This window comes from Boleophthalmus pectinirostris, unplaced genomic scaffold (assembly GCF_026225935.1).
Source record: "Boleophthalmus pectinirostris isolate CB_2022bp ecotype Guang Dong unplaced genomic scaffold, ASM2622593v1 HiC_scaffold_71, whole genome shotgun sequence".
Classification (NCBI taxonomy): Eukaryota; Metazoa; Chordata; class Actinopteri; order Gobiiformes; family Gobiidae; genus Boleophthalmus; species Boleophthalmus pectinirostris.
Window position 1 is genome coordinate 1 of NW_026571479.1, and position 25,000 is coordinate 25,000.

At 38.5% G+C, this 25,000-nt stretch overlaps 3 protein-coding genes across 3 annotated transcripts; 2 read left to right on the forward strand and 1 right to left on the reverse strand.

The window, feature by feature from the left end:
- Positions 1 to 394: 394 nt before the first annotated feature.
- On the reverse strand, positions 395 to 8,851 carry ptpn2a (protein tyrosine phosphatase non-receptor type 2a). Its single transcript, XM_020937193.2, has 10 exons — positions 8,825 to 8,851; positions 8,356 to 8,649; positions 6,925 to 7,015; positions 6,733 to 6,833; positions 6,524 to 6,622; positions 4,992 to 5,129; positions 4,519 to 4,728; positions 3,372 to 3,533; positions 2,364 to 2,566; positions 395 to 1,865 (listed from the first exon to the last, which is right to left on the reverse strand). Exons 2-10 carry the CDS (start codon positions 8,410 to 8,412, stop codon positions 1,676 to 1,678), a joined length of 1,251 nt encoding a protein of 416 aa, XP_020792852.1. The 5' UTR covers positions 8,413 to 8,649; positions 8,825 to 8,851; the 3' UTR covers positions 395 to 1,675.
- A 120-nt stretch (positions 8,852 to 8,971) lies between these two features.
- On the forward strand, positions 8,972 to 13,541 carry seh1l (SEH1-like (S. cerevisiae)). Its single transcript, XM_020937405.2, is given in 10 exon segments — positions 8,972 to 9,187; positions 9,504 to 9,554; positions 9,662 to 9,808; positions 10,361 to 10,465; positions 10,467 to 10,573; positions 10,655 to 10,753; positions 10,825 to 10,965; positions 11,032 to 11,186; positions 11,819 to 11,969; positions 13,194 to 13,541. Coding segments are annotated over 10 exon segments (1,251 nt in total). The 5' UTR covers positions 8,972 to 9,076; the 3' UTR covers positions 13,378 to 13,541.
- Positions 13,542 to 14,123: 582 nt separating this feature from the next.
- On the forward strand, positions 14,124 to 24,994 carry LOC110171423 (centrosomal protein of 192 kDa; the record flags this gene model as incomplete). Its single annotated transcript, XM_055165376.1, has 28 exons — positions 14,124 to 14,345; positions 14,952 to 15,184; positions 15,359 to 15,466; positions 15,561 to 15,718; positions 15,833 to 15,894; positions 16,009 to 16,150; positions 16,268 to 16,383; positions 16,475 to 16,564; positions 16,951 to 17,100; positions 17,339 to 17,489; positions 17,574 to 17,746; positions 17,824 to 17,946; positions 18,038 to 18,172; positions 18,312 to 18,570; positions 18,791 to 18,940; positions 19,016 to 19,080; positions 19,295 to 19,516; positions 20,116 to 20,248; positions 20,330 to 20,394; positions 20,492 to 20,755; positions 21,287 to 22,019; positions 22,130 to 22,244; positions 22,323 to 22,488; positions 22,588 to 23,407; positions 23,921 to 24,069; positions 24,231 to 24,461; positions 24,570 to 24,695; positions 24,974 to 24,994. Coding segments are annotated over exons 2-28 (5,100 nt in total), but the record flags the coding sequence as incomplete, so codon positions are not given.
- Between the last annotated feature and the right edge of the window lie 6 nt (positions 24,995 to 25,000).

Consider the following 25,000-nt stretch of genomic DNA (forward strand, 5'->3'; position numbering starts at 1 on the left):
TAGTTTAAAAGGATGGGCTTTCTGAAACCTTTACAGTATCAGAATAAACGTGTCAGATGTTGTAGGCATAATTGAATTCTAATCATAATATTTCCACTTACCACGTAGTAAACAAGAAAGACTCGTCTCATAGTGTGGGCTATTGTTACTTGTAGCTTAATGTGTTCTACAAATGTAATTAAATTAGCGCAGGAGTCAATACAACTTAAGCAAGGCCTCTTCAAGAAATATTGAACCAATTCCAGAAATCAGTTCGGAGGAGTCCAGACTGCCTGCATCGATTAAACTATTAAATTGAATTATGACTTAAATAGAAAACCAACAGAAAGGTGAGTATTTGGCTGAGCTAAAGACAACCGCACACACCTTACACAAACTAAAGGAACAATCATGGTTTGGTTATAAAAGATTTAAGGTTTTATTTATAATTTCTCAAAACACCATGTTATACCACATTAAGTTCTCAATTCACCTGAGCAGTCGATAAAACTGCTTCAAAATTTGATGTGGAAACCCAAAATGACTGGAATGACTTGGTTAAAATATATTTTTTGTTGAAGCCTAATATGAAAAAAGGTAGTTAATGTATTTCTCTAATCAAGACTCAGTGCTTATTAGAGATATATTTGGTGTATATCAACAATCTTCATTTCGCCAGGTGTACCAATGCAGTCACATTTTAATATTAGAAATGTGTCATCTTGGCCTATGCCTTTAACTCAATGGTATGGCCATTTCATTCATGTAATTTAAAGGCACATTAAAATCTTCTCCAAACAAGAAAATGATGCACACTTCTTAGTTTTGCTGTTCTTTCTTGGTCCCCGTTGAATGAAAGCCAACTGGGTGAAGTGTCAAAAATGGGTAAATAAAATAACGACTAGTTTCACACTGCGATACATGTGTAAGTCGTATTAAAGATTCAACAGCAAATACATTCCTCAAGGTGAGATTTTCTCTATGAACAAAAAAACTCATCTTGCTTTGGTTTTGAGAACAAAGAGTGGGATCACCTCTTAATACACACAAACAAACCCAGCCAGTGGGTAAACACACACAAAAACAGTGAGATACTTTGTGACAATAACGTGCTCAAAATGACAGAAAATAAAATGTTTTCATCTCAGCAGATTGAAATATGAACTGAGACTGTACCCTATGAAGTATCCAGTCACACAAAAATATATTTCTCTGGCCATAAAGGGACACCATGTTGAACATTGAATGGAAGAACGAAGTGGTGCTCTAAAAAAAAAAAAAAATCATTCCAAAAAGCTAAATAAATGCCGTAACTGAATTTTGTGACAGTCAACAAAGTGTAATTCTGAAATGTAAAACATGTCCACAGATGACTGACACACATCTGGTAAATGCAAAAATACCTGTACTGCACCTTAGCCTTTAAGCCTTTTCTATCATACAGTACGTTAAATTGACAGTGACCATAAAAGAGGAGAAAGCAAAATCGTCGTGCTGGCACCAAGATCCTGAGATTTGACTATTCTTTAAGATCTTACATTAAAAATATACACACTCAGTTGATCTAGCGCTTCCGCATTTTGACCTCAAGAAATAAATACCCTCGCACATATTACCATCTAAATCTATGAAGAGATGTACCAAAATATAAGGTACAGGTGCAAAGTTAGAGTCACTTTTATGTAACAGAGGCGTCTCACTGGGAGTAGATCCAGCAAACCAGCAGACCAAAGGCCACAGCTGCACCCGCCCCAACATTCAACAGGATGGGCCTCCAGTAAGCCCAGCTCTCCTTATTCTTCTCCGAATCTGTCAGTCTCTGTTTCATCTGCTGGATTTTCTGTGCAGTGCCTGCAATCCGCTCCTCTCGCTGACGCTTTCGTAGACTACAAACGACAAAATAATGATTATGGTTCACGATATTCAACAGCCAATTCTAAATAAAAATAAGACAGTATATACACATAAAAGTAATAATGGTAGCGGTTAAGATAAATTTCTTAAGATACCCAATTTGCTTAAGATTGTCTACCCTGCTAAACCTCACAGGCTGTGGTGGACTGCAAGACTGAGATTTGCATTACAACAACTCCATGTAAATATATGAAAGTACTTATTTTTGTTATTTTAGTAGAAGGTATTCTTTTATTTTTATTTAGTTTGTTATCCCTACAGCACATTGTAAACTCTACCCACTTTTAGGTGAGAAGTGTGTAAACAGACATATTCTGGTTCTTGATCTATTCTTTACCAGTGACCCTGTGTGTTCTTGATTGCTTTAGGCTCCGAAATGTACCATCCAAAAAAAAAAAAAAAAAACCTTTGAAATGGCTTTTAATATGTCCGGTGAACAGAGCCCATCATGAGTTTATCATTTTACTTACTGCCCAGAGTTGTCTCTTATGCTGTTGTCTTGACTTGCTGGCTCTCCTTCAATGACACTACCTCCCTGGTTTGTCTGTGGCTCTACACAGGTCCCAGGCTGGCCGTTGGACTTGCTGTCTTTAAATGTGTGGTGAGGTCTGGGTGGAGGAGGCGGAGGAGGCAAATCTGGTTCCAAGTCATTGGTGGAAATCAGCTTTTGTTTCTATGGGGAAAACACAGTGTTAACAAAACCTAGAGCGAAGCTTGTTCACCAAAAAGGCTAAACTGCCCATATGTAATTCTACAAATAATGCCTCAGCCATAAGCCTCTTTTCCATAGGCTTTTGGTTCCAGGCTGTGTAGGCTTGGTGCGGTATTGGTTGGGGATAATAGGGTTTAGAATAGGGATAATAAGGAAATTTCACTCTCTACACATGTTGCAAAATCTCATTACATTGACTTTGGAGTTGCAGATGTGTGGTGCACTGGAAAAAGATAAATAATACATCAGAAACAGCTGTTGCCATGTGAATGCAGCTGATTATCAAAAGAAGAAGTCAGTGTTTGATAAGAAATAGGGTAAAAAAAAAAAAAAAAAAATATATATATAATATATATATATATATATATATATATATATATATATATATATATATATATATAATATAAAAGAAAGAGAGAGAGAGAGAGAGAGAGAGAGAGAGAGAGAGAGAGAGAGAGAGAGAGAGAGAGAGAGAGAGAGAGAGAGAGAGAGAGAGAGAGAGAGAGAGAGAGAGAGAGAGAGAGAGAGAGAGAGAGAGAGAGAGAGAGAGAGAGAGAGAGAGAGAGAGAGAGAGAGAGAGAGAGAGAGAGAGAGAGAGAGAGAGTGTGTGTAGATAGAGTGATAGATCTTTTAGACACCATGTTACTCAAGTAGCCTCTTTTCAGTAGCAAAACCGCCTCTATGGGGCTATGGCAGAAGGGGGTATACAACAACTTTTATACAACAATGTGGGGACTAAAATGCTAAGGCTGACTGAGATACTTACCAGTGTGAAGCTGTTTGGCAGAATAATTTTTGCTCCCTCAATGACAGCCATGTAGGAAAACCGGAGCTGGTCTGCAGTCTGGATTAGGCCCATGCGGTATTCTCTCATATCCAGCAGCACCTTTTGAATGTCCACTGATGAGGGATCCTGTCTCTTATCCATCTAGAAGCACATAATCTTACTTACAATACAGCAGGGCAAAGATAAACCCTTAAGTCAATGTTTTCGCTCAAAACTGTTTTTGCAAGGTGTGAGCCAAGGTGTAGCATTTATTAAAATCAGTCCCATTTTCTTACAAGACATATGCAAGCACTTGACCTTGTAGTTTTAGAATGCTTTATGCTGACACAAATTGAAGATACCATAATAGCTTACAAATAGTTTTTACATTAGTAAATTTGCTTAAAGTGTAGTACACAGCTATTGGCCAATGTATCTTTGAGAGATATGATGTGGATGTTTCTTTTAAGCATTTTCATTGAGGATGTGATGATAGAAAACTATTCTGGTAAAAAATCAATGTATAGTTTTATCTGATCTGATGCACACCAAAACAAACCACACCATACGGGATTTAATTGTTGGTGTTAAGTGACCTTTTCCACCAGATTCTCAGAACAGTATGAGAGGAACTGACCCATTCTTACACCACACCCTTCAATAGGGCAACTAAAAACAGTTTGACAATGATGCCTTTAGCTGAAATAAATAGGGTCACAGCAGAGGATGAATTTAGTGGTTATGTTCACTGAATATTGTTGTTAAAGCTATTTAATTTAGTAATCGTGATGAATGAATAAATATTCTTTAACAAATCAAAAGAATAGCATAATAGAAAATGAAAAAAGCAAAATTTTATATTGTCTAATACAAATTGTTCAGAATATCAAACACCTTATTGGTGATGATTTTCCCAATATAATAAGCAAAGACAAAGAGAAGTCAATGCAAACCAAGTTATCTTATTACTTTTTTTTGCTAGCTTTTTATATTCAACATGCCACAACTTCGCTCCTTAACAGACAAACATTACACACACTATATAAAAAATCGTGCCAAAACATGAATCTCTCCCTCTCTTTAATTATGCAATACCTCCCCAGATTTGCCCTTTAGTAACCATTCTCCACCCTTCTCTTTCTCTTACCAGGACGAGACAAGTATCCACCAAGGCGAAGGTTCCCGAACGTCCAATCCCAGCGCTGCAGTGCACGACAGAGGGCCCATGCTGAGGCCCCAGAGACCCGGATTGTCTGACCCGGAAGAGGAAGTCCAGGAAGGAACCCGGAGACTCTGGCACACCGAAGTCAGGCCATGAAGTATAGTGAAAGTGGTAGATCTCCCTGGATTCTCCTGTCTATGTCAAACAATGAGGGAGATTTTTGTGTGATTATCGTGTGAGAAAATAATTCTACAGTGAGCACTTTCAAATAGTTGCAGCCCAGCCATACCTACCATCTTTCTGATTTAAAATGAATCTACTGGGTGACATTGAAAATGTTTATTTTAAACATGTGTAGCACATTTGCTACCCAACATTGCTATAAACTAGGTACAAATATTTGTGTTAGGCTTGACCGAACACTAAGCAGACTACAAAGACTTCACGGGAGCGCTCACCTTTGTGTTCTGCAGCTCCAACACTCGGATTGTATAACAGGTTTGGACCTCCTCGGAGATCAAGTGGACAACAAACCCCGTGTCAGAGAAAGGCATCTCTCGGTCTTTTGGGGTTGGCCAATACTGTGCACACTTTTCCTGTAAAAAAAACAACAAACTAAGGTGAAAACGGATGTAACCTTTAAACGCATCAGTATTTACAAAATATTTATCAAAACAAGCTTAAAAACAAGACTCTAGTCTTACAGCAGATCAACTACCTTTCACGTCCAACAGGTTGGTTTTTTAATATAAAAAAGTATAAGGCATTGTATAAAAGAGAAGAGTGTTGGTACAACTGTACCGCATACAACATTTAAAACTAAAAACGACCAACTAACCAACTAAAATAGAAATCTAAATCTGTACAGGTGACTTCCCAGTTCAATGAGAATGGCTGTGTAAAAGGTGGGTATCAAATTAGAATAATTAGATCATTCATCAGAAAAGTTACGCATTAGCTTAAAGAAGGTGACAGTTTGCAGCATAAGGATGTACATTTGGAGGTATTTTAGTGCAATAAAAACATCTATAATGAAACAAATGCTTTTATTTGAGTTTATTTTTTGGCTAAAATCTTACACGGTGGGACTTTAAATGTGGGGTAAATAATAGAAGGAGTACAACAAATTTGCAGATGGCCCATATGTTTCAGACTTCAGTTAGCACACCCCAAACCAAAGCCTGTTTCAGTTCCTTAAGTGAATTTTGCATACGTTTCTCTGTTGTTTAAAATCACAACAGAGGCTAACAACTATGTAATAAGTAATCTCCACAACATGATTTATTTTCAGTACAAAACAAAACAAAAAACACTCTTTAAAGCATCCTATATTACATAAAATTGATTCTTGTGAGCTTTAAGGAATGTTATAATGCTACCGCCTCATCAAAAATATACCCAGAGTTGTGTTTTTTTTTTTCATTCACATGTCTGAGTAATCCTTTGTTTATATCTCCAAAGCTCAAAATGCTCTGTTCCACCTTGTAATAATTTTCAAGTTAAACCGCTATGTTTAACTTTTTGTTTAACAGATTGGCAATTCCAGGGCTGAAATGATCCAAAGTACTCTTGTAAAGGTACATGGAGTTTAAAAGCATAGAGGAGCATTTTCTGTACTACCTCTGTACTATTATGTTGGGTTTGTGTGTTAAACAAGTGTGAATGAAACAAAACACAACTTGGATATGGTCCTGGTAAGGAAACAACATAGATCAGAAAAAAGTGTGATATTTTAAAAAAAACCTAATATTTGACTTAATGAAAAAAAAAAAAAAGTTTCAGACATTGAATTTAAATAAAATGGTCATTAGTTGCCACACATAGCTGATTAACCTCCAGCTTAATAGGTTAATGGCAATTTAACTTTCAGAGCATGTTTTAAGTGGATAGTCACTCTATAAAGGTATGCAATACAGAATAACTAAATTACATTTGTTTATGTGATTATATTTAATTGTAAAAAAAACTGAAAATAAAGACAAAGACTTACTGTTCCCTTTTCAATTATTCTGTTGAGCATTATGACAGCCTTGGTACACTGCTCCCATATCATGAGCCAAAAATGACCACATGTGTTCCTCAAAGGACCCTGGAGAAACACAATATATTACATGAATATGTTTGGAAAATGTTAAACACTTTGGGAAATTTAACGTGTAACTCTAAATCATCGCGCTGTACACAGAAAGCTACCAATACCTGAGAAAGAATGTAAGCTCTTTGGGCTTCCTCCATCATGATCAAACTTGCATTGATGTAATCATTTTCAGAGTTTTCAAGTTTAACTCGACTGTGGTCATCTGTAGGCCATTAGACAGATCACAGGGTGAGAGAGAGTTACAGAAACATACAGTTAAGTTTATTTACAGTGCAACTCATCATGGAACTCACATGGGCTCACATCTCTGTAGCGGTTCAAATTACGATTCACTGGAAATTTTGCAACTTTATAAGGATATTCGCTGGCTTGGTTACGGATCTCCTGTGGACACAGTTAAGAAAGTGTCACTACAAGTCTGTGGTAGCTATCACTGTTCTATTCCACATTTGACAGTATGTCCAGGTCTGGTCTGGAGTGGTGGTTTGTGCACTGGATTACTCCACGAGAAATAAACCATACAAGATAAAAGATTTACAGAGTATCGTTTGTGCATAGTTGTGGTGCTGTGGCATGCATGCATATATGCATATATATATATATATATATATATATATATATATATATATATATATATATATATATATATATATATATATATATATATATATTTTTTTTTTTTTACTTAAAATAACTACGTACTAATAAGTACAAAATGTGTTCATTTCTTATGTGAATGATGTATGTATTTTCTTAATAAGTTGCAGTGGGTCTATTTCTTAAGTGCCACATAAAGCTAATAAACTAAACTAAATAAAATCATGAATGGGAGTACATTAAAATCATTTACTGAGATAAAGATGATACTAAAAACATCATATTAGGCATAACCCAGATTACATGTAAATTTACCGAACCCTCCACTTATATGGCAGTTTTAGATTTACACCTTCAGATATCATTTAAAATGTTTTTTGTTGCAAATTACTAGTGTATTTAGAAATTAATGACTGTGAGAACTAAACACTTATTCACAGTGAATATGGGGCCATAGTCAACAGTGCATTTCAAACTCATGATTCAAATTGTTGTGTGATAGGCAAGCTTTGGGACATCTGTAATCTGCAACTAGAGTAGTAAAAATCAAAAAGTACACAAAAGACAAATTTCACGTATGTGCTCAGAATGAGCCTCTATTGTCACATAAGCCTACAGTGATAAGGGTTTTACTCTGAGTTTAAGTGCAGAGAATACACGCGGGGCTTCTATACACAAGCTTGTTTAACAGAATCAAAGCTATGGTTTAACAGGAAGAGATATGTTATAAACAGACACACAGAGGCAGTCAGACAGCTGGTGTTAGGACACATGCGATTTTCTCAGGAAGTCCTGACGAGTTCTCAGAAACTGCGGCTGACGTCTGTTAGCGTCAGGCAGCATTAACAGCTAGCGCTAGCTAACCGAGTTCATCAGAAAGTGCACCGCTGTCTGCACGTTTTCTCGCTACGGAAGTCAGTCACTACTACACGAGCACAGGTCGTGGATTTCGCAATCCAGTCACACTTAAATGCACTGTTACACATCTCATGGTTTTATGTGTGAAATGAAAGGCAAAAAACAGCGAAATACCACCATAGCTGTCAGTTAGCTATCAAAATTGCCGGTGGCTAAGACCGTTAGCATCCTATCGTCATAGAAACACGGGGCCCACTGTCCCGACTTACATTGTAAAGGTTATGCCATCCCCCGGAGGAGTCGATCTCTTCAAACTCCTGCTCCATGATGTCTTCAACTGTGCCCGCTGACAGTCGCCGGGGAAGTGTGTGTTTAGAGGCGCTTTGTGTGAGTTAGTCCGTTCCGTGAGCCATGTACAGCAGACAGACTGACAGTGTGAGTCTGGTCTATGGTCTGGTGTGCACAGCCCGGGGATCCCAGCGGGAGGCAGTCTGCTCTGTCTGCTCTGCTCTGCCGCTCACCGCAGCACACACGAGGGCCCACTGTCACGTGTCAGATTCACCCTATCACAAATCAGGACAATATTTTGGCAAATCAATAATTATCCAACCGCCACAAAAAGATATAACCATAATAATAATTGCATGTTTTGGATACCATTTTAGCTCGTGACTTATGGCAGAATTAAGCTTGATTGTATTAGAAATATCTCAAGGTAAATTCACATGTGGAACTTACCTGACCAGCCAGAGCCACACACTTCAGAGACTGGCTGGTCAAGTAAATGTTGAACCTGATTTCTACTGGAGGCTAGACCATGGATCAGGCTCAAGACTTTTCTAAACGCCTGTAAACCATGCTGAAAACCTATACCACTGCGCCCCCGTGTGACTATCTACAGGAGTGCACGCATGCCGCACAGGAGAACCCGCCAAGCATCTGCCCAGCACCACAGGCCTCTCCCCACTCCTGCACTGTGGACATAAAATCATGTTTGTAGCCAAGAGCATTGCTGCGGACCATAAGGATTTAATCCATGATGTCTCTTACGACTTCCACGGCCGAAGGATGGCGACGTGCTCCAGTGATCAAAGTGTCAAGGTTAGCCCCATTGCTGCTGTTGCTGTTAGCAGGAGCTAGCTGGTTAGCATAACAAAAGCATGAGACCGATATCAGTATTACTAATAAAAACAGTGATTTTGTTTTTGTTTTTTTGTGTGTTTTTTGTACTGTGACTTCAAATTGGACTTTCGATGTGTCTTTGTCCTTGCTAACTTGAAGAAAAGATTATCTCCATATCCTGATATTAAGTATTTCCCAGTAGTAAGAAATGTGTCAAGCCATGTGATCTGAAAGAGATGCTAGTAATACAGTCAAGTGATGAGTTTTCATTGCTGTTCTTTCCTACGTCTGTTAGGTGTGGGATAAAAGTGAAAACGGAGAATGGCACTGCACAGCAAGCTGGAAGGTATACCACCTTTATGTTAGTGTTGTATATAAGTAATATGATGTGAATATATATCATAATACATATTTATTCACCATCTGTGACGCTTGCATGGACTGTCCAAACAGACGCACAGTGGTTCGGTGTGGAGAGTGACGTGGGCACATCCAGAGTTTGGACAAGTTTTGGCTTCATGCTCATTTGACAGGACGGCTGCCGTTTGGGAAGAGATTGTGGGAGAATCCAATGACAAACAGAGAGGACAGAGCCACTGGGTGTGTTGACTTTTTCTGTTCTGTCATTATTTAAAAAAATATGTCCACAGCAATATTTTTCTTTTGGGCATTCCTTATGAAATACAATATAATATAATACAAATTTCAGCAATCTAGCAACAACAAATAAATTACCATTTCTGAATTAGTATTAGTATTCTGAATTTTTATGTGCAGCGCAAAGAGAAGTCATATACATTTAAGGTTTCAAGGGGTTAGGGTTGCCCTGACACTAATCAATACCATAACTGAAATTAGATTGTTTTTAAGCAGGTATAAATATTTAATCAAATTACTTCAATGGGTCAAAGTTGCGCCGTTTCTAAATAGTTAGTTAATTAAGTTAACCAGAACTTGAAGCTTAAGGAAGCCAGTCTGTCATTCCCAGACATGGGGAGAACGTGCAACTTCTGTTTCTTAGACAAACTACTTTTATTTATTTTATATGAAAATTACATTCCATTGTTTTTAAACAATGGAATGTACAATGGAATGTACAAAACAACTTCAAAATGCACACCTTTTGATCATGTTTTTTTCCTATCATTTTAGATAAAGAGAACCACATTGGTAGACAGTCGAACATCTGTGACAGATGTGAAATTTGCTCCTAAACACATGGGTTTGATGCTAACTACGTGTTCTGCTGATGGTGTGGGTGAGGATCTATGAAGCCCCTGATGTCATGAACTTGAGTCAGTGGTCCCTGCAGCATGAGATCTCCTGCAAGCTGAGCTGCAGCTGCATCTCTTGGAACCCCTCCAGGTAAACACACTTGATGAAAAAACTGTAGTTAAGCGTAAGTAGTTATGCTGACCTGGTCTTATATTGTTTTCTTCTTTGCAGCTCGCGAGCCCATCCTCCAATGTTTGCTGTCGGAAGTGATGACAGCAATGTAGCATATGGTGGAAAAGTCCAAATCTATGAATACAATGAAAATACAAGGTGAGGCACATATACTAATTCCTTCAACTTGGATTGTTGCTTTGTGTTTTTTATTTGTTTGTTATTTACAGGAAATATGCCAAGGCAGAAACTCTAATGACAGTCACAGATGCCGTTCATGATATTGCTTTTGCTCCAAACTTGGGAAGGTCTTTTCATGTTCTCGCCATTGCGACCAAAGATGTCAGAATATTTAAGCTGGTGCCTTTGAGGTTTGGTTCCTTCTGTGAATATAATTAACATAAATGCACAAATAATAAGACAATATTTCTTGATAGGAAAGAGAGCACATCTTCAGGACCAACTAAATTTGAGGTGCAGATTGTGGCTCAGTTTGATAACCACAACTCCCAGGTGTGGAGAGTAAGCTGGAACATCACCAGCACTTTATTGGCTTCCTCTGGGGATGATGGGTGTGTGCGACTATGGAAAGGTGAGGCTTTACTGCTCTCTTTTATGTGCAGTGTGAACTGAGGCCGAACAAATTTGTTAAGCTATCTGATTGCAGTCTAATTGAAGTATTTGGTTGAGCAATTGCTATGTTGAAAAAAAGGGTTCAATTTAACCCCGGCCAGGTCCTGGAGCAATTAGTGTTTTATTATATTACAAGACCCCAAGGAGGACAGGGGAATATAGTTTTTTTAAGGACATTGTATTGCCTAATACTTCACATTTTTGTAATGCGAAGATTGAAGCTGCAAATTGATTAATAAAAGGGCATTCCATGGCAAAACTGATCTTTCTTCTTTTTTTAACAAAAAAAAAATGCATTAATGCTCATTGTTTTTGTTGGCACCCAAATTTATTTGAAAAGGAAATCTAGGCAACTAAAAAGTGAAACTAAGTGGTCATTAACAATATTTGAGCCTGTTACACTTACCTCACCAGCTGTAAACCTCACTGCATGTCGCTGCTTTGATTGTTATAAATTAGTCATTAAGTCTTTGCTATCCAGGCAAAGGGTTCAGTCTCTTGGGAGCTTTTGCCACTTTAAAGCTTGCTGTATCAAGGTGTATAATGCTTGCGCATATGTTCTGATTGAACCCAAATCATAATTCTTTGCAGCCAACTACATGGACAATTGGAAGTGCACGGGGATCCTGAAAGGTGATGGGAGTCCTCTGACTGGATCTTCTAGTCAGCTCACAGCCATGAGCACTATGATGGGCTCCTCTCTCCAGTCTCAAAGTGCCATCAATGGCATGTCTGCTGGAAGGTAGGTGGTGTGGTGTGTCTAACGCCACTCACCCTGCCTGCTCCAAGACAGAACTGACAACTTAACTGTGCCTCACAAGCATTGAGACTTACCCAGGTGCTTGATGTGCAAAGAGCTTGGTGTTAGCTTACAGGCTAGCCACATCCAGGTCTAGGAAGATAATAAATTGTAATTGTCCAATGGGTAGGCACAGGGATCAAAGTTTATAATGATTTTGTCTTAGTACATTTTTTTTGTATAAAAAACTCAAATAAATATATGGTATGTAATTGAATATGATTGTTACTGCGTTTTTTTAATATACAAAGTGTTATAAATAAATATGGTAACAACAAAACAATATTGATAAACTGCGATTTGAGCCCCCTTCACATACGAATCATTTTTGCCAATCTCTTTGCTCTGAATGATTTCATTAATCCTTTGTTAGTAACTAATAATAGAATGCTTTTATGCTCTTATCATTGACTTAATTAATCTTAATTAATTGAATTAATTAAATAGTTAATGAATAAGCCATTACACAATGTATTGATGGCTGAATGATTTGAGAAAAATATAAAAACTGACTAATACAATAATCACATTTCAGAAAAAGTCTGTGTTCCTGCAGACCTAACCTATAAGGTTAGCAGTTTTTATGTAGGATAAGACAGGATATTTTTGCAGAAGAAATGATAGTACTTCAAAAAATTGCAGATCATAAATCCAAACGCACTTATTTGTAGGCATATTTGTAACAGCACAACACATGTTTGCTTCCAGAGAACTGAAAAATAACAGCATATAACTTTATAACTATAATTTTTCCTAAGAATGATACTGACATTGCTTTTCTTTTAATACTGAAAATCTATTGTAAATGGTAACTTAAATTGGCTGCAAAAATTTGAAAAATTTAGAATTTCTAAAAGCCTGCTAATGTTTAAATTATTAATGTGTGTACTGCTTGTTGCATGCAGGACTGTCAAGAGATCTGCCTTTGCCCCTCCCCTGCGGCAGTTGACATCTGCAAAGATATATCACCAATCCACCTATTACTAAATGCCCTCAATATCAGCATCATCTGCCTGCCTTTTGAGTTCTCCTTTTTATTTTGGTGCACTTATCATTTTTAACTTCTTCATTCCAATGTATTTTCCACTTCCTTATCTTTGTTTCTGTGTTCCATATTTGTGTTGTATCCCCTCCTTGTCCCGTGCTTGTTTCCATCTTGTGCTTTAGGTATTTCTTTCCTGCTCTGGATACTCCCAGAGTTGGGAGCAGGTATGGGCACCTTCTGCCTCCTTCCTCTCTCATAGAGAACTGTGAAGCTGAGCCCATCCAGCCTCCACCGCAGCCGCAGGTGCAGATCTACAGACGTCCGTCTAGGGCCCTGCTACCTCTGCCAGAGGCCGAAGGACTGTAAATGCATTTTGAAAGTGCTTCAAATAAAAACCTTCACAATTTTTGTATGTTAAAAATTACAAGTAGGTTGATTAATGTTTGGTAAAGTGTTATTCATATTCATATTTTAAACAATACAACCACTCTGCAATTGTGGATGTTAATGAAGGTAACACATTTTATATGCCCTGAGATTTTTAATCACATTTTCTTCTCTGAAAATTTTGCCTTCAGAATGAATAAAAAGGCACTGATTCATTATTGCATGCTTCTTACATGGGAACTTTTAATAACTTATCCTCTGTGGTTCTGCCCCTAAATAAGTGTATTTATTCATTCATTTATTTATTGCAATTTGACCAACAATAATTGCACTCACAAATGTCTATTTTGTCTATATCTTGGATACACAAATATTTAATTTATTTATTGTCAGATGACTCAAAAACAGGAATGTAGTTCTCAGTGTGTTGCAGAGGACAGCTGTCTGCCAACTGATCCAGTCTTGCAGCTGCTGGACTACACACTCTCAAATTGTACATGTATTATTGAAAAGCAGACTCAGATGCATGCCCAGGTTACCTGTGCTTGCAAAAACTACTACACTGATTAATTCAGAAAATATCCAGTTTGATACAATATTGAATATTTCAGTATCTGTTCTATTTGTGGCCTAGGTTTAATTGGCACTGGCATTACCCAATCATAAGTAACTCTTTGTTTTTTCTATCCAATGAAATTGCTCTAGATTTCAAAAGTTCCGCCCCATTAACATGAGGCGGGCTTCCTGTGGTTCTTGGGCGCTACTAGTTTTCTGAACCTTCTTGCATTCAAAGATTGTCTTTTGGAGTTGTTTTGGCGTTTGAATGAAGAAATGAAGAAAATGAAACTAAAACGTAACATGGGGACGTAACAATCTTTTAAAAAGTGACCTAAGCAAGTGAGAAGAGTCACGAAGAGTTGTCGCCGTTGACTAAAGTGGGATGTGATGTGAGTGAGTTTTTATCTAACGTCTAATATAATCTTTTTCAAACCACCAAAAGACCGGTGTTCATATATTTGTTCGGCTGACCGTCTGCTCAGGTTTAATACAAGATTATGCTTTTGTACTGGCAGGAATTAGATTTAAATCTCTGAAACCAATTTCGTTAACTAATAGTATTGGGAGCGTGCTGTGAATTGGAAGACCCACTTGTTTTTAGCAAGTAGCTAGCTTCAGAAGTTAGCCAACTTAGCCCCATTGGATCATTTGTGCAAGTTGTAGCGGATCATTCATACTCAAGGGCTCAGATTTTTACTTTGATGCCTCCTTATTGTTTTAAACTATTGTTCATTTAAACTGAGTTGCACAAATAAATTACAATGACCATGCACATAAAAGCGACGCTAATCTAATTGATCTGTAGTAGTAAAGGTTTAGTTTCTTTATTGTTTTCTGCAATGCGGGCCATCTTGTAGAACTGTGATAAAATAAACAGTGTAATTATTAATCCATCTACTGATAAGCATTTAGACACCAGTGACAGAATTTGCTAATTTAAATTTAAGATTTATACACTACATTTTTCAGCTTTTCATATTCCGTTTTGTTTACAGATGGTCTGTACCCGAGTTGATGTGTAGCCAGATTTGGTCCCCATCTTGATTATTGGAATTATGGCAGACAACTTTTACAAGCTTGAAGATGAAGCTTTTCCTAGTTTTCTCTACAAGTCCCTAGACAGCACCAGTGGTCGGGCCACATTGGAAAATGTGACCCTCGGATCAGGCCCAGGACTGCCAGTGGCTGCTTCTACTGTCGCTAAAATTAGACCTGCTTTTGACAACAGGTGGGGCCTACTGCTGTTCTTTGCAGATGTGAGATTAAATATGGTATGGGTTTTAGATTTTTATGTTACTAATTTGCTGCCATTTAAAAGGCAGGGTTTGTTGACGCTGAAGGGGGGCATGAAAGAGAGAAATATCACAAGTTCATGTCACTGAATGCTGTTCTTTGTTTTTAGACGAGATCTTGTGGAGGCTTCATATCTGGAAGGCAAGGAGCTGGACCAGGCCAGTGCGCGTTCATCTGTCGAACAGACCAAATTCTCCCTTAATTTTAAAGATGACCTGTAGGTGTAAATGAAGCAGCATCTTATGTATGAAACGTTAGTTTGATTAGGATATTGATAATGATATTGATTTTGTTTTCATTCTTTTTTTCAGGGACAATGCTGATGACTTCATTGCTGCCCATCGGATGTCAGACATGTTGGTAAAAATAAATTTGGATGAGAGCGCATCCAGGAACCAGGCCTCCCTCTTGGGACCTCTGCCTACAGATATGGGTTCAGTTCACGGTCGGATCACGGAGCTAGCAACAGGTAAATGAGTGTTTTTGTCGAAAAACATACAATTTAACCTGATTGCAGTGAAATAATTATTTATTATCATTTCTCTTAGTTTAGTGTAACCCTTAAGTTTATCATTTCTGGCAGATCTATCATCAGGGCTTCTTACATTTACACACAGTGGACGGAGAGGTAGTACAGATGCAAAGGTATGCTATTTTTATCCTATTTTTATCCTTGTTTGTTTTTTTATCCAAAGTTGTAACAGTTGCTAGAAAAAGTACTTCATATTTTGCTTTAAAGTCTTGTTTGTGAATTTGTAGATTGGGCCTTTACATACAGCAGTGAAGGAGAACAAGATGCAGAGTGAGGGAGTAGACAGTGACCATTTCAGTGGAAGCAACTCAAGCTTTTTGGCAAATGAAAAGCTGATGTCTGTGGATAGTTTGAACAGCGATCTCACAGGTCTTTTTTTATTTTTTTTTTATTTGGGAGAGTGCATGATGCTTATACGAAAATTTAAAATATAAAACACAATCTTTGTTATTTGGGATTTGGGATAACTCTTGACTTGTTTCTTAGATGATGACATTGATTTGAACAACTTGCCAGAGGATGAACTGGATCAGTACTTCAATAAATTAGTTCCTCCAGACATGCAAAGAGGCAGAGTGGAAGGTCAAGAGATTCCTGCTACTGTAAGATTCATTGTACAAAAAGTATTTTAGTAAAATTTTAAATTTTAGAAGTAATGATTTATAGTAACACAAAATGTATTTATTTTTATAGGATTCACCTGATATCGGAGATGAGTTGTCAAAACCAGGTTCCACTGAACCTGATCATTACAGACAGCAGTTCTTGGATGACTACCAACAGGTAATATTTATTGGCAAACACTATGAAGAGCTTTATAAGAATGTGTGAAGTATATAATAATTTCCAATCCAATCCTTCCTTGTTTATAAAGCATTATTCATTCACTCCATACTTGGTGGTGGCAAATTACTATAGTAGCCACAGCTGCGCTGGAGCACTCACACACACACACCACTTTCATACTAGACAATATGGGTGAAGTGTCTTGCCCAAGGACACAATGACAGGTTTTGTGACTGGCGGCCGACTGTGGCACGTGTTTTCCCACCAGTCTCTCATCCAAGTACTGACCAGGCCTGGCCTTGCTTAGCTTCTGAGATCTGACGGGATCAGGCTTTGACAAGCTGGTATGGCCAAAGGGACCAGATCTGATCACATTTTTCTAGGATCATTTCCAGATGCCTGATGTGCGTCTGGCTGCGACTGGGATGGACTCCTGTCCGGCCAGTGATGAGGACACAGAAGACGAACTTGAGGCTGCCCGGAGGAAAGACAACACCCGGACAAGACTGTTGCCAAGCACATCACGACAACTGGTCAGATCACAGGCTTTTTTTGAATCTCAATCAAACAGTGAAGTTAAATTAAAAATGAGCACCATTGATTGTATGTCACAAAACATTATCATATTAGACTCTATAAGCCTTTGATTGGAAATTAAATGTATGGCGATATTACAGTAAAAGAATGTGTGTTGTGTATAATCAACAGAGAGAAATGTGCTTTCTTGATTTTGTTTTTTTCTCTTGTATTAAAGACTTTGTTTTGGCACAGGTTGGAGAGAGTCACCATCCAAGTTTTAGGCCTGGTTTAGAAGGTGGTAGCTCGGATGATGATGAGTCCAGCAGTCGAGGAGATCCATCAGCGTCTGGGCTTGAGCACAGGAGATCAGCAGAAGGACAAGTCATTAATCCTCCTATTACTGGTACCACATGATATTTTAATCCGTATTTGAAAAATGAACAAGTTAGATTTTATGACATGTGTTTCATGGTTTCCTTTTAACTAGGGGATGGTGGAGGTGGTGATGGCAGCAGTGGCAGTGAGGAAAGTGGAAATGATGGAGGAGTTTCAACAATGCCTTTACCAGCAGCTGCCGTTCAAACCACATATGATGCATTCCGGGGGCTGGGCATCGTGGGGGAAGATCAGGCCAGTGACCTGAGTGATCTGCATGGGCTTGTAAGACCCAAAATAAGACAACTAGATTTAAACAACTTTTTTGGCAGCCTTTGGAGAGTTGTTGATGTTATTTTCAGATGGGTGATCGCGTTGGTCCTGTAGGAACAGGAGAGGCTTGTTCTTCAGACAGGGCCTCAACGATTGCTCAGAGAGTGGCTCCTGTCACCTGGAGCATGACTGTAGATCGACAGGAGGCGTTGGTGAGTTAAACTTTAGGTAGCGTCCTTTTTCAACTGAAAAGAAATGCATTCGTAATGATTTATACCACAATCTACCTGTTTTTGTTGTTAGGATGCAATGGAACACACCGATAGTGGCCCTACTGTGGAGCATCTCTTGGACTCTCTTTATTTTGGAGGACCTGGATCCAGGGGGTTTCAAGACTCAAATCTGCAAGGGATCCCAGGGAGCTTTAACTTATCCCAGGTTTGCCAAAATATGACTTCTATTCGGAGTTGATGAATGTTGATGACAAAAAAAATCTCTTTCTTCATATTATAAAAAATATGATGATGCATGATTGCGATTATGCAATATACTGTGTGATTGGATCTTCACTGTGTAGGTGGGCTTTCCTGAGAGTGACCAGGACTCAGATGAGGGCATAGATGAGCCTGATGGGTGCAGACAGTCTTTGGGTCAAAGAGGAGGGCCCTGTGGTAATGCATCCACAGCAGAGCCCCCAGACAGTGCCAGTGAGGATGAGCACATCCCCCTCTCCACCTCCCTCGAGCCCAAGTACTTCACCCAGAGTCTGCATCAGGACGATTCGGATGACAGCTGGACCAACTGTCCTGAAAATGTGGAACTGGAGTTGCAGCAGGGTTTGTTATGTTTGGCTCCCCCCCCCCCCTTTTTTTTTTTTTTTTTTTTTTTTGGCCTAGTAATCTCATTCCCAGTATTGTTGAAGCACTGGCCATGTGTGGGCATAGCATACCCCTGATAGAAATTATTTATAGCAATGATGGCTATGAAGAGCTGGATAGATTTTTAATCTATGTATACAATGGTCTATAAGTTGATTTTAAATTTTTGTCTTTTCAGGGGCCAAAAATGCCAATAGTGTGGTGTATCAAAATGAACAAGGCCAGTGGGTCACTGATCTTGCCTATTACTCATCCTTTGAAAAGGAGGTTGGCAACCAGGCACCAGTAAACTTTCAGGAGTTTCAAAATGAATCTTTTGTGGCTCCAGGTTTGTATCTGTTTTAAGTGGCGAACCACATTTCTGTATTTATGCATGCAAACTTACCAAAATGTTTTATTTCAGGTGATGCTTTAGAAAAAATTGCCAAGGACCAAGAGGAATTTGAGAAAGAGCACCAATTCATGCAGGTAAATCCACAATGTCCTAAATACCCTCTATTTATTATCCTAGTCAGTGAAACTGGGAAGAAGAGTAGTTATTACAGACAACCAGTGCCTAATAAATACAATCAAATTAGATTGCGGTATTTACAATACTACAGTTGGGACTTAAAGGTAATCAGTAGGATTTTATTCAATACTATTTCTTTCTATTCTTGAATTTTTTTTGTGACGTTCAAAGGAGGAGAAGATTGATCCTGCTCCGGCTAACACCACCTTTCTGAGTGACTCCTCGTGGAAGCTTCCCAGCAGCAGCTACGTCCTCATGAGGGCCTCCCAGGTGTCAGACTTCTCTCAGGCCGATCAGAGCTACCTCCGCCTGTCTTTGGGTCAGTTCTTTGGACAACGCTCCGAAGCCCTGGGACGTTTGGGCCAAAGAGAAAGTGTGGATGAAATTAAACGGGTCAGTATTTTGTTTTTAATGGTGCAGTGTTATTTTCAGTCTGAGCAGTTATAAGGGATGTAACAATATGGAAATCTCTTGGTACAATATTTTCACAATATGCATCTCACAATAAGATATTTATTGTGATATTTTGTGGACTGGAGCCAAACAAAATTGTGAATATGCTACTTTTTGTTTTTAAAATGCCTTAACAAGCTTTTGGTTATGCCGTAATTCAAATAATTGAATTTAAAAGATTTAAAAAATGCTTAATAATTATTATTTCTTCATGTGGGCGACACTAAAACGGAGCAAAGGATCATGGAATATATAGTTCCCTGTTTTTTGTAGCTATTGCTACACCAAAACAATTAATTTAAACAGTCTTGAAATTAGATATTGTGATGGCCCATGATATTATTGTGAGACTTCTGACAATACGATATCAAAATATTTCATTCAGTTATTGTTGCATCCCTACCAGTTGTCTTTCATGCCAACTTGAATTTTTGAGCTAGTAGTACTATTAGTTTCATTCTTGATTGTTTAAAACTCATTTAAGCCCAGTGTTGCCTGTATGGTGCTTGTATGAAAGTCCCTTTTTCTTTCCTCTTTAGCCCTCTTTTGGCTACGTCATCACTTCGCCAGAAAAGAGGGAACCATTTGCACTGATTCCTCCTTCAGAGATGTCACACACCACTCATCATAATGGAACAATTGATCTTGAGGCAGACAAAACCCTCAACCCAGGTTTGTCTTGATGATTTATTACAGCTATCTTATAATTATGTTTATCAGAATTTTCTAATGTATAATATATTAAATTGGCAGAAGACCTGGATAAAACCATAGAAGCTCCAAAAGAGACAGTCGAATCAGAAACTTGCAGGCAACGGGTACAGCAGTTTTGTTTCACAGATTGCTCTAAATTGTAGCTTAAAAAATTGTGTCTTTTGAGTATTTTGTAATTTGTGCATTATTTATCTCCCATAGGAAATACTTGCTGTTACTTCCAACCACAGTGAGGACTTGGACTCTAATCTGGGAAATCAAAGCTGTCTTTCCCCTGACAGTAACAGTAGTAACCTGATGCTCAGTATCAGTACTATAGCCTCAGCCATTGCAGATGCCTCCATCAGCACAGACCCCTCTCAGTTAGCTGCTATGATCATGGAGCTGTCTAAGAGGGGCAAAAACCGGCCTGAAGCCAAACCTGCTGGGACAAACACGGCTCAACATTCAAAATCAGAGGAACATGTGAGTGTAAGCGTTCCACTTTGTTAGCTTTTATTTGGTTATAATAGTACAAGCCTGCCTATCAAGCTGCACTCGAAAGTGTGCCTTGAACTTTTCAGTTACCTCTTTTATTACAAATGATTATTGCCAATTTAATACAAAATATACAGTAAGAATATAAAGCATAATTTAGCAAGTATATTTTGTAAATGGGACATCCCTCAAGCTGTCCTTGGCTTAAAAATGGGGCCCACAGCAATTAAAATGCAGACCATACATGTTACAAATTACCTTTTATACTGTTTTAGCAAATGTATATTCATATACTTTTACATCAAATACTGAAAAATTGTATATAAAATGGTGTATATACTGTTATTAATCCTGTTTTTCAGTACTTGTATATTTTACATTTACAATTCATCCTGAAGGCATTTACTTTATGGATCCACAATGTTATTGATTCTGTCTAATGAAATCAACCAAATAATAGTACTGATGTGACTAACTCAAATATTAAAATTTTTTAACCAAATATCTTCTGTGGTATAGACTCTCCCTGTCGAGGAGCAGAGCATTATGATGGAGACACTGCAGAAAAGTGCCTTTGACATGGACAAATATCTAAAGAAGAGCGATCTCTCTGGTTATAGTGAAGCTTCTCTTGGACAAACCACGTTTGACTTGACTGCTTGGGCTGACAACATCAGCGCTTCTCTCACTGCTCAGAAGGATTCACCTGATCAGCGGGACCCAATTGCTCAAATGAATCTCTCTACCGCTGACATTGCAAAAGCCAGTACAACAACAAATGGTGACTTAAAGCGTAGCTCAGTTTCTTGCCCTCGTGCGTCTTATAGCTCACAAGCAAGATACTATACTATAAGCTCTGGACAGTCTTCCACACTAAACACAGAAGTGACAGATGTAGCGACTAAAGATAAACAATTAAATGACCATGGAGGCAAAATGGTAGCACAAGCAGTAGCTAGTATCCCCAGATTATCTGTGGAAAAACCACAAAACAAGCAAAAAAGCCCCGCATGTTCTCCTGCTCGCTCTCCTGATGTACCCAGATCTGCATCAGGTTGGAGAAAGGCTCCTACAGGCCAGCCCAATATGAATGGTGCTTCATCAGTACAGAATTCAAAAAGTGTAGAACAGGAACTGCCGGGTGGGCCAAGAAGCTGTCTCCCACTTCGAAGTGCTATGGCTGCCCCCCTTCACTCAAATGTAGAAAAACATGTTGGCTTTACCTGTCCAAGCTCTGAAAGCTCCACATCAGGTCAGTATGATAAATACTCGAAAGGAAATTATCTTCTCTTGTGGATTATTTAAAATTTTAATAAACAAAATTATAATTTTTTCTATTTTTATATTTTTTTCTTCCTTCAGATAAATTTAAAAGCCAAGAGCCATTAGCAGATGAAACTCACTACAACTTCAGGCCTTCTACCTCACCTCTTACACACTCCTCTCCAAGTCAAATCTCATTCCCCAGTGCTGAAAGGTATTTTATCGTTCTTGACCTCTATCTGTCTAAAATATGGAATAATTACTTAGATTTTAGTCATTTGCTTATTTACAGTATGACATCACCATCATCATCCAGAGGAGGGCACTGTGACAAACGTCCGGACTACTCACCTCAGTCCATCTGCTCCAGCCCTGGCATCAGCAGGCTCACCTACATTTCAATAAACGATGCCACTTTGATACCCTCACCAGAGAAACAAAAATATGAAAATGATAAGGTATTACCCCAACTACATTTTGATTAAAACATTTTTTAAGCTTATCGTGTATACACCAGATATAATTGAATCATTTTGTAAATTTTTTCTTTCTCTCAGAATGACCGCACGATGTCATTGAGTACGACCATCATCCGATTCAGCCCCACCCCTCCTGTAGAACCTGATCTCCAGTCGAGCATGGATAACCTGGGTTTGGCCAAAAATCTGGACCAAGCACAACCACATTCAAAGAGCCTGGATCCACTCCCCCCTCAGATCTCTAAAAGTCCTTGTGGCTCCCGTAGTGGCTCTGTTCTTGGTTGCAGTCGGACTCAGAGTGAATGCAACTATCAGTGCAGTGTAGAGGATAAAGCTGGGAATCAGAAACTCCTCACTGACTCCAGCGTAAGGCAGCTCACGAAAGTCGACTCTGGCTACTGTAGTAATTTGAACCTTCAGCATTCTAGCTGCACTGCAGTACATCAGGGCTCCTCGCAACCGTGGGGGCCACCTTGTTCTATCTCATCATCTATGTATGGGTCCAACTATGTACCTATTCCAAGCTTTAAACCACAGTGTTCTGGTCTGGTAGACCTCCCATCACAAGGGGATCTGCAGTCATTGCTCACTGGTCGCTCCCTTTTTATGTCACAACTACCTCAGCGGTACTTGGGGCCTGAGGCGGCTCTGCATCCCAGTGTTTATCATTTGAAGACAGGAAACGACTTGTACGGTGTTCCTCCTTCAGGGATTCCCAACAGTGATCTAACTGTGAGGCCGGGCCATTCGGTTCCTGCTCCTCTGGGACTTTCTGGAGCAGCGGGAGGAGAGCATTTGTTAAGACCTCTCCAGAGTCAGCAAGATTTGGGATTGATGGGGAAGCCGTACGGGCAGTTTGGGACTGAGCCTTTGGTTGGAGGCCTTGAGGATCTTAGAGGTATGTGATAACATGTCTTCTGTTTAATTTTAATTTTTTGTTTTTCTCATGAATTCTCAAGAATGGACTGCATAATATTGACAAAAAAATAATGTCTCAATCTCTCAGTGGTATTCTGTTACTAAATTCGGTATATGTCAATACAACAAATGTGCTAAAATATGTCTTTTTGAATGTATTAGTTCTGGTTTAAGTTTCAGGCGATCATACATACACTCAATTAGTTTCCATTCTTATGTTTAATTAGCTCCTTTTTCAGCTTTTTTTCCAATTATAAACTGAATTCATTATATTTTGATAATCTGCTTACCTTGATTTCCCATACTGTGTGTGTGTGTGTGGTGTGTATGTATGTATAATATAATAAATATAACAAATATAATATAATATAACATAGTATAATATATAATCTAATTTTTTTTAATCTATCGTGCTATTTTGTAAACATAATTGGGACAGTTTAATAGATGCTTCATTTGCTTTATAGAGTATGGGTGCTTCTTTGTTTTCCAGGTCAAGTGGTGGTTCCAGAAGAGCTTCGGTTTCCTAATGCCTGTTGTGTGGGCATTGCCTCTCAAACATCTCTCAGTCTCTTTAACCCATCTGAAAGGTGGCAACAAGTGTCTATCACCCTCACTAGCCTCTCCATTGATGGGGAAAAGGTAAGTAAGCCAATTCATGATATAATTATAGACTTACTACATAATTGAAAATATTTAAGGAAGAAAACAACCATATTTTATTTAATTGTAATGTATGCTCTATAAATAATACAACAGGTGATTTTAAACAGTCATAGTGTTATATTATCTTATTTCTTCAGGTGGATGCCTTGCCTTACCAGTGGCTTATTGTGAAGAATAAGACTATCATTGGTCCCAAGACTACAGAGGACCAGAAAGTGCTGTTCATTCCTCCTCAACCCGGGGTTTATCAGTGTGTCCTCAGTGTGTGCTCCTGGCCTGCCTCTGCAGAACCAGAGATGGCTGCTAGAGCTAAATTATTTGCTAAAAGGGTGGTGCTTGTGGCTATAGCTGAGAATCCTGCTATAGAGGTAAGTGTATCATTACAATCAAGATGAAATATATTATTACATTAAAATTGATATTATTGTGGCTCAGCATGACATAAACAACCTGAAATATGTTTTTTGTCATATTAGGTTGAACTGGGTAAGTCTGCGTGCTTGGACTTTGGGGACCTGCCAGTTGGAGGAGCCAAATCCCTTGCTCTCAAACTGCTGAACAGGACCCATGCCACAGTTCCCATCCGTTTGGTCCTCAGTGCTGTGAGTCAGTCAGATTAAGATGATTATTTTATTAACAAAACATATTTTATAATCCCAATCAAAACATCACTAAAATGAAAACAGGACATAAACAAATTTTAAATGGTTGAATCAAAAGTATAAAGAAAAAACACATAAGGCTCGCTTTACAGCATTGAAAATTGAATAATCGTCATAAATTTTGTTTACATTTACAAGTTTATCATGCTACAGAAATGGACTCGCCACCATCTTTGTATTTTTTGGTTTCCATTTTTCTTTCCCCTGTCTCGCTCCAGAACGCCACAGCCTGGCGATGCTTCAGT

Bases quoted from the DNA above. Each gene is read 5' to 3' on its own strand.
- ptpn2a (XM_020937193.2), bottom strand. From the start codon at position 8,412: ATGGAGCAGGAGTTTGAAGAGATCGACTCCTCCGGGGGATGGCATAAC. The intron at 7,016-8,355 runs GTAAGTCGGGAC...CTGTGTCCACAG, and splicing joins GATGGCATAACCTTTACAAT to GAGATCCGTAACCAAGCCAG. The intron at 6,834-6,924 runs GTGAGTTCCATG...AATGGCCTACAG, and splicing joins CTACAGAGATGTGAGCCCAT to ATGACCACAGTCGAGTTAAA.